The sequence below is a fragment of the Patella vulgata genome, chromosome 3, assembly GCF_932274485.2.
Source record: "Patella vulgata chromosome 3, xgPatVulg1.2, whole genome shotgun sequence".
NCBI classification, from domain to species: domain Eukaryota; kingdom Metazoa; phylum Mollusca; class Gastropoda; family Patellidae; genus Patella; species Patella vulgata.
Genome location: NC_065881.2, coordinates 13441957 through 13451557, shown reverse-complemented (window position 1 = coordinate 13451557; position 9601 = coordinate 13441957). Strand labels below are relative to the sequence as shown.

At 36.1% G+C, this 9601-nt stretch overlaps 1 protein-coding gene across 1 annotated transcript in view; it reads right to left on the bottom strand.

Annotated features, from left to right (window-relative positions):
• Positions 1-8506: 8506 nt before the first annotated feature.
• The window catches only part of LOC126815311 (inositol polyphosphate-5-phosphatase A), a 58248-nt gene continuing 57153 nt past the window's right edge, over positions 8507-9601 (bottom strand). The window contains exons 13-14 of the mRNA XM_050540880.1: positions 8732-8809; positions 8507-8545 (exon numbers count right to left, since the gene is read on the bottom strand). Coding sequence (XP_050396837.1) covers positions 8507-8545; positions 8732-8809 — 117 coding nt within the window. The remainder of the gene's footprint in view (positions 8546-8731; positions 8810-9601) is intronic.

Genomic DNA, 9601 nt, shown 5'->3' with positions numbered 1-9601 from the left:
ACGCTAAATATCTTCTCTGATTGATTATTTAACAATGTTAGATTAATGAAATTTAAATTTATCAAAACTTTGTAAAAACTGAACAGAATTGAACCATTTTTGGACTGGTATTCCTATTAGAGAACGCAGATTGAAAAATCTCTAGGAACACAGGGATCAAACCAGGGCCCTCCGCTTTGGCGAGCCAGCCTCTTCCTCTATGAATCACTGTGGCTCCCCATCCCCACTGGGTCAGTAATATCGCAGATTACATCACATACACGGCTGTCAATTTTAAAGGGAGACCTGTAACATTGGCTTCCAAAAGGGAAGAAAAATTTAACAATGGATATTTTAAAATACGTGGGATAAAAACGGGTTCAATTGTGTCTGTTATAATCAGAAATGTGTGTTTTTTCGTAAAATTCGCAAAAATCAAAACAAATAAAGTAAGAATATTTAAATAAGCAGGAGCCTTAAACTGACCTATATCAAAGATGCAGAATTTTCACTGGCTGAGAGTTAAAATACTAAAACAAATTTTAGCTCCTGACCAATGGAAATGCAGAATTCTTAAAATATTTGTTAAGTTTTCGTACACGAAGACTTTTAGAATCAATTTCACTTTTTTTCACAGCTACTGTCCTTGCCTTGAAATTATTTTCACAGATCTTCATAACATCCACAAAGTACTGGAATTTTATCAAAATCGTACCGACGGCAACCACAATAAAAACATGTCTACCGTTCCTGATGCATTACTTAGCTGCAGAGTCCAGTGGAGCCTGAAAGCCCTATAAATAGATTATGGCGTGGAAAAAATCACTTCCGATACTCAAACCGACGTTTCACGAAATACTCTCATAGAACTGTCACCTTGCCTTATATGGATATACCGTGTGGTATCAACTTCTGAAATCTTCACTTGGGTACTAGGAATGATGATGTCACCGGCGCCAGGCAAGGGAGATAAATCTGCTTTAGGCATGGGAGCTGAAAAAATGAAGAAAACAAAGATTATTAATATCGTCAGTCGCGTCGGTATCAGTTTATACAAAATATGTCATGGACTCGGTAAAGATTGTTAAGCCCAATAAACGATTTACAATAACGGAATGAAATGGTGTTTAACCTCATACTTTTCTGCACCAACGAAGCTAACGAAGACCCGCATTCGCACGGCCTATCCATCTTTAGTTTTTCTAACTGTTTAAAACTCTAGTTAATGCACTAAAGAACCAAATCACCATCATGCAAGAATACAAAAATAAAATACATTTAAGGCCAAATAAAAAAAAATATTCTAGTCCTCAGGAAGTCCTTACCAAAAATATGATGCATGAGGGAGATTTTTATTTTTGTGTTTTTATTTTGTCAAAGGATCACTTCTGGGCTAAATGGCTTTTCAAACACATCACATTTCAAGGCAATAATTTATCTCATTATGAAGTTTATAGGAACTTATGATTACTAATAAAATAAGTTTTATTTATGATTGTCAGTAACATTTATCAGAATTGCGAGTAGTTGATAATTGAACATTAGCCACATTTCTAGATTCTTTCATATTTTTGTATAGAATTATTGCCTGTAACCGTGGGGTAAATCAATTACATGCCATAAATTAAATAAAAACAGGTCATATAGCCATTTGTATTATCTGAGTAGCAGATTTTTTGTTTTATATGGCCTAGTAACAACATAAAGGGTTATTTTCTAATGCTCCATAATTGTCTTGTAAAGAAGCTAACCTTTTGGGAGACTAGGTTCAATTTAATTTCAATAATCAGCTTGCGCGTAGGGATCTTTGGCAGGAGGAGGAAAACGGAGGACCAGGAGTAAACCCAGGAGGCGACCCTACTCCTGGTCAAGTACAACCAGGGAATCAAAACCACACCAGTTGACTCAAAGACAGACCTTATGATACAGTGAACACGAGCTAACTATTCAGCGACCCACCCCCCTTCCCCCAACTGTTGGAAATTAGATCAAACTAAAATATTCAATTCCGTGGATCCTATTTGTTATTTCTATTAGTGATAAGAGAAGCTCTATGCAATTACAAATTTCAGTTTAAATTTACTATTTATTACTGAGCGACGTTTTGACTAGGGCTTCTTTAGACTTTATCAAGCAATTATTAAATGCCATTGAAACGATTCATATTTTAGTATGTCTAACATTTAAATCACTAATGTCACAGAATCATGCCATATTGATTTAACATATTAAAATAACCACCACACAAACAAGAAATCAAAATATTGGATATAAAAAAGAACATTGTGTTTTTAAAGAGATGGACTCTAATCTTGACAAATGCACTGAACTGGGTTACTTAAGACAGGCATACACCAAAGAGTGTGTAACGAGCGAAATTTTGCTCGGACAGAAGAGCTACAACCTACCCTTATGTCAAGGATTTATTGTGTACACGGAACCGCAGCTTTTCGTCCAAAGTGCAATGAAGAGCTACAATATACCTTATGTCAAGGGTTTATTATGTGCACGGAACTGCGGCTTTTCGTTGCATTATCCTTGCAGCCATGACATGGGGAAACTGCACCGGAAAATCTTGAGGCCAACATAAGGAGCACACCTGAGACTTCCTGCTTAGAGAGCCAGCATGTTACTCGCTGAGCCACTGCGGTTCCCAGTAAAATAAACGAAATGAAATCAAGTTTACCGTCCAACTGGGCTTATAAAGATGGGCATACATGCCATACAGTGTGCTGGGAGGGAAATTTTGCCCAGGCAGCAGCACTATGGCCTACTCTTATATTAAATTTAAACTGCCAAAGGATCTTTTACATGCACGTCCGGTTAAAGAATAAACAGGACCATTAAGTTTAAGTCGTCAAGATCGATCATTCATTTTTGAGACAATATATAATTTTTCATGGCTTAATCATCGCTAAAAATTCTCTGATCTTCAGAGCTTGGGAGAAATCCTAAAGGAATAGGACTTGTTTTATAATTTAGTATTGATCCACAGGTCAAAATTTTACTGCTTGCATGAAATGATTTGCTCTATAAAATGATAATTTAGATGACAGCCTGTTTCAAACTGAATTGGAAACACATGATTTAAATTTTGTTCAGTTAAAAATAATTCAGTTTTCTGAAAACACAATATTCTCTTAAAGGGACATTATCTCCTTTTAAAGAAACATGATCTCCTTTTAAAAAGGGACATTACCTTTTTTTTTAATAAGGAAAATGATCTCTTTTAAAGATACATGATATCTTTTAAAGGAACATCGTCTCCTTTTAAAAGGTCATTACCTCTTTTAAAGGGACATCATCTCTTTGATTTATGTAAAACTAATTTTAAATCATTCATTTTAGAAATTCAATTGTAAAGAGTTTGTAAAGGCCCTCTGTCCTAAACCACTGACAAGGGGGAGACCATAAAGGCCCTCCGTCCTAAACCACTGACAAGGGGGAGACCATAAAGGCCCTCCGTCCTAAACCACTGACAAGGGGGAGACCATAAAGGCCCTCCGTCCTAAACCACTGACAAGGGGGAGACCATAAAGTCCCTCCGTCCTAAACTACTGACAAGGGGGAGACCAGGTTAGAAAATCCCAGAAATTTCTCAGGCAATAACAGGATTAAATCTGGGACCTCCTGGTTAGTGAGCGAGCACCTTACTCGATGAGTCATTGTGACTCTCAAAAAATCAAAGACGTTTAGTTCTTTATAAGTATTTTCTTAAAATATTCCCCCCCTCCCCCGAAATTATTGAATCAACGCATAGTTTGTACATAAATCAAAGAAATTCCATGTCTTACAACAAACCAAAAACATAAAATTAAATAAAATTAAAGATGCATTATGTAAGATTTAGGTAAAGAGCTGAAACTCGTTATAACATTTAAAAAATAGATAATGAAAATGGAATATGTTGAAAATTACTTCATTTTGAGCGATGTTGGGACTGTTTGGAGTCTCGGTTGTCCTTGCTACCATTGTTACAATAGTAAACAAAGTCTCGATTATTCATTTTTAAATTAAATCATTAACCGCTAATCGTGTTTAAATCTGATGAAAATATTGAACATCCGATGCTCTAAAGGGTTGACTATGGTCTTTGCAAGTAAATAAATGTCTAATTAATAATTTATATAAAATTTAAGGCCTAAAGATCTGCAATAGGCAGATTTACCTCTTGCATAATGCATCTTTAAATAAAATTAAAAATAAAATAAAATAAAATCAAAACTCACTGTGAAAAGAAGAAATAAAAACAAAAAGAGCACATCACATTACAACACAGTAACAACATCTAGATTGTGATCTGGCCATCTTTATAATGGACGATTTTCTTTCACTGGCCACTAGTTGCTGGGAGGCGGCAACATGACTCGGAGAGGTGGTCTCCACATGCTGAGCCTCTTCATGCATTTTATTAGCACTAAATTTAATCAATTTACAGTTATTATCAACACTTTGAGATGATTCAACACAACTAATTGTATTTGGTGATTTGAACGTGTCTTTGGTGTTTCCGCGATGTACTTTAGTGTTAGTCTCGATATGAGAACTGGGTAAGTTGTCATGGCAATTGATAACAAGTTCATGCGAGTCTTCCAAAGAAATTTCTGATAATGCCGTTTCGACTGACCGCGAGTCCTCATTCAGAATGTGATTGTTTCTGGAGGACGAAGGCGAAAGTTTGTTATTGTTGGCGACGTCCGAGTCCGAGTTATAATCCTCGGATGAGGAACTGTGGTGTCGGTCTCTACCCCGCGGCCACATTAACAGCACCCGTTCCATCTGAATAATTTCTCGGGCGGCATCTTGAAATGATCTCTTCCGCGCGACAGACTGTGGGGTCTGGAGATGATTTGTGTCCTCAATTATTTCATGGAGTTCGAAATCATCCGAATTACGACTTTTGATACTGGCACGAAAACTGAGAGGTAGATGCTCATGTTTCTCGAACACAGCATAATCGTGAATATTTATGGAATCAATGTCCGATGTCTCCATCTCTTCTCCATTGATGGAGATCGTATTCCTACGCTTCCATTTATAAGATGTGCTCGTGAAAGATTCGTTCAAATTACCTTGACCTGGTTTTAGCCTCATGAACAGGTAGACAGGCTGAAAATTAAAACAAAAATCACCATAGAAAATAGCATGATACAGAGAGAGAGAGAGACAGAGAGAGAGAGAGTTTCACTCCACTTGACATAAACCGGGTTGTTGGGGGACTAACATGGTTCAATTTTTATTTCAATAAATTGGCTAGAGCGTAGGGGTCTTTAGCAGTGGAAGGAAACCGGAAAAAACACACGAGGTTGGACTGGTGACCATACTCCTTGTCACATACAACCCGGGAATCAAAAACACAGCACTTGACTCAATGACAGACCTTATGATCGAACGTGCACATGTTAACCATTTGACCACCCAGAGTGTGGTAAAAGAAAGCGAGAGAGAGAGAGACAAGAGTATGAGAGTGCAAGAGAGAGAGAGAGAGAGAGAGGAATAACTAACTTACCTAGACTCTAAATTGTTTGGAATAAATATTGAGAAGGCGGGGGGTAACTGATGTGGAGGGGATCCCTGATGAGAAATCAGGAGCTTCGAATTTGACAGAATTATAATCAAGTGACATTGAATTCAGTCCTGTCAATCAACACAAAGTAATTAAAGGCAGTAAATGTTTCAGCTGTTGTGGTTGGTTGAGATGTTTTCTTCTATTTGACTTATGCATTACAGAACAGAATCCACTTTTCCAATCAATTGCCACTATTCATGGGATTGCAAGAGTTCAATTTTGGAACATGAGATCGCATCGTTACACTTTTTCACCCAATTCCTTATTCATGGGATTGGGAGAGTTCAATTCCAGAACATTCAACTGCACTTGGAGAATTTGAGAGAGAGAGAGAGAGAGAGAGAGAGAGAGGGGTCCACTCCACAAGAACTACGTTATTTTGGGACAAACGTATGGTTTAATTTTATTTCAATAATTCGCTTGTGCGTAGGGATCTATAGCAGTGAGAGGAAATTGGGGAACCCGGAGAAAACCCACAAGGTTGGACAGGTGACTCTACTCCTTGTCTTGTACAACTGGGGAATCAAAACCACGCCACTTGACTCAATAACAGACCTTATGATACAATGTGCATGCGCTAATCATTCGGCCATCCAACCCTGCTGAAACAGAGAGAGAAATGGTGTTTAAAGTCCTCTCAACACAAACTAGGTCATTCTGGGACTAATGGAGGAAACCAGAGGACCCTGATAAAACCCACGAGGTTATGCAGGTGACCATACTCCGTCACATACAAGACCTTATAATCTAAAGCACATTAGAACACTCAACCACCGTCCCACCGCTACCCCCCCCCCCCCACCAATTTAAAGAAATATGGAGAATAAAAGAAGAAATGAAATTAAATAATTTTGCATGATATGATGAACACACTAGGGCTTCCACTTTATGTAAGATTTAGATAAAGAGCTGAACGTTCTTGTTATAATAGTTCAAAGATTAATAATGAAAATAAAGATGCATTATGTAAGATCCTATAAATAATTCAAAATGAATATATTGAAAATTTAATTCAAATCTCTTTATTCTGACTGACGTTATCACTGTTTGAAGTTTGACATAAATTGTTTATTATTGTAGCAAAATTACTTGTTATTCGAGACTCAGTCTCACTTCCCCATTTTACATTAAATCATTAAATGACAATTGTATTTTAATCCATTTACATCTGCACCATCCGATGTCCTAGCGAGTTGATTATAGGCGTGTGATTTTAATAAATAACTAAATAATAATTTATATAACATTTGAAGCCAAAATAAAAACCTGTAATAAGACAGATTTAGCTCTTACTTAAAATACAGATGTGATGTCATCCTTTGATGTGTTAAGCGTACATTATTTAAGTTTAAGTTGTTTAATGATCTCGTGCAGGAGATTGCGTAATGTATAGATATAGAACTCGTGCAATATGTATATATTACTTAAAGTCTCACACTCGAACATAAAACTACACATAATGCATCTTTAACCTAATTTTGGATATATTTTCAAATGAAATGAAATGAAAAGGAGTTAATACCCTACTGTTCTGCTCCAACTGGGTTAATAAAGAAGGATATAGATTTCAAAATGTTTCACACCCAAAATTTAGAAATTAATCTGTAATTATAGAGTTTTTAGTTTAAAATGTTTTGTATTTTAAGCTGGTCAAATGAATATGATTGGAATACCATGAACCAAACAAACCACTCCCAGAAAGAATAACATTAACATGGAAGGCTAAATCTATTTGTTAAGGCAAGCTCAATTTTTGTCAAGGTCACTGAGATGTAAATAAGGTTTAGGGCACGTGGTTGTTGGCGAGACTGTCGGTTAGGGTAAGCATTGGGGCTAGGTCCAGGGTTAGGGTTGGGATTAGCACTAACCAAGTTTACAACTCATGACCTATGACGAAAAATTGAGCTGGCCTTATCATTTAACACTAATCAACATGGAAACATGAGTAACTCTTACCTTGTGGTCGCCCATACAAATATCTTTACCTAAAATATCATAACATGGTTTCTCTAAATCTTCCTGAAAAAAAAAAAAAAACACAAATTATTCTTAGTAACGAAATGAAATGGGGTATAGAGAGAGAGAAATGGAATTTAACGTCCACTTGACAAAAACTTCATTTCAGGAGCAGCACATGGTTCAACTTTATTTTAATAATTTGCTTGCGCATAGAGGTCTTTAGCAGTGGGAGGAAAACGGAGCCAATTCCTCCCCCCACCCTCTCAAAATAAATAAATATTTCGCCCCTGTGAAATAAATGAATGATATAACTTACTGTGAGTATTAAATTTTTGGCACTATTGCTGAACAGTATTCTATCACACCACGATGGACATCTGGTTTTCATGTATGATTTACCATCATTTATGTTTTCACTAAACGGATAACTCGGTGGAAAGCTGAATTCAAATTCTTTTAACTTCTCTTTCAAAGGAATGAGCTCTTTATCATACTGGTGTAACTAAAAGAAAGGAATGAGCACTTTATCATACTGGTGTAATTACAGGAATTGAATGAGTTCTTTGTCATACTGGAATAAGCTTGTTAAAAGAAAGGAATGCTAGTGTACCGGAGTGAACTCTTTTTATCATACAGGTGTAACTAAAAGAATGGAATGAGCTCTTTATCACACTGATGTAACTTAAAGAAAGGAATGAGCTCTTTATCATACTGATGTAACTAAAAGAAAGGAATGAGCCTTTTACCATACTGATGTAACTTAAATTAAAGAAAGGAATGAGCTCTTTATCATACTGATGTAATTAAAAGAAAGGAATGAGCCTTTTACCATACTGATGTAACTTAAATTAAAGAAAGGAATGAGCTCTTCATCATACTGATGTAACTAAAAGAAAGGAATGAGCCCTTTACCATACTGATGTAACTTAAAGAAAGGAATGAGCTCTTTATCATATTGGTGTAACTCGCAGAAATTAGCTTTTTATCATACTGGTGTAACTAAAATAAAGGAATGGGCTCTTTATCATACTGGTGTAACTAAAATAAAGGAATGAGCTTTTTATCATTCTGGTGTAAACGAAAGGAATGGAATGCACTCTTTATCATAGATTACTTAACTTACAAACAAGTTGTAAAACTGAAGTGTAATAACAAAAATCTAAATATATAGCGAAACAGTATATTTCATTAAAAACAAAAGGGCCATAGTTTTTATATATTTACCCATTTACTGGTGTTGTAGAAGAGATCAGAGTGTTTATCGTGGTAATCAAAACCTTTTGTTTCCACCGTTAATACAACCTGTAAACAAATCATACACAGTTACAGTATATCTTTATTCAATAATTCTCTGGTGCAAGGGTAAGTTAAGAGGAAACCAAAGAGCCTGCAGAAGAATCATTATTCTTTCTTGACACAAACAAGATCTTCATGCCACAATACACTCCTTTGCATTCCCCTGTGATAAAGTTCCTTTGCATTCCTATCTGATAAACTAAGCTATTTAAAGTCTTAATTATAACTTCATTCCATACACCCCTCTACATTACCCTCTGATAAAAGTTGAGACAATTAAAGTCTTAATTATAACTTTATTCCATACACCCCTCTACATTTCTCTCTGATAAAGTTGAGCTATTTAAAGTCTTAATTATAACTTTATTCCAGACACTCCCGTCTTTATAAGAACTTTATTCTGTTATAAATCCTTCTACATGTACTAGAACCCTCCCCTTCTACCTCCCACCCGCCATTATTGTATTGTACATCCCTCCTCTGATAAAGTATAGGCATACAGTAACTTTATTGTATTATACACGTCTAGGTCCATTTCATATCACACCTGCAGATTTTCCCCAAGGTCTCAAGATGTAAACATGGTACATGCTTGTTGTCGAGGATTGTGGTTTAGAGTTACGGTAAGGCTTAGGGCTAGGTTTTGGGTTAGGGTTAGTGTTAGCAAAAACACTGTTTACATCTCATGACCTATGACGAAATCTGCAGGTGTACATGTGAAATAGATCTAACAATTATACACTCCATGACCACAATGCCTTTCATTGAGTCTGAAAAGAATGCGTCAATAACCATAGC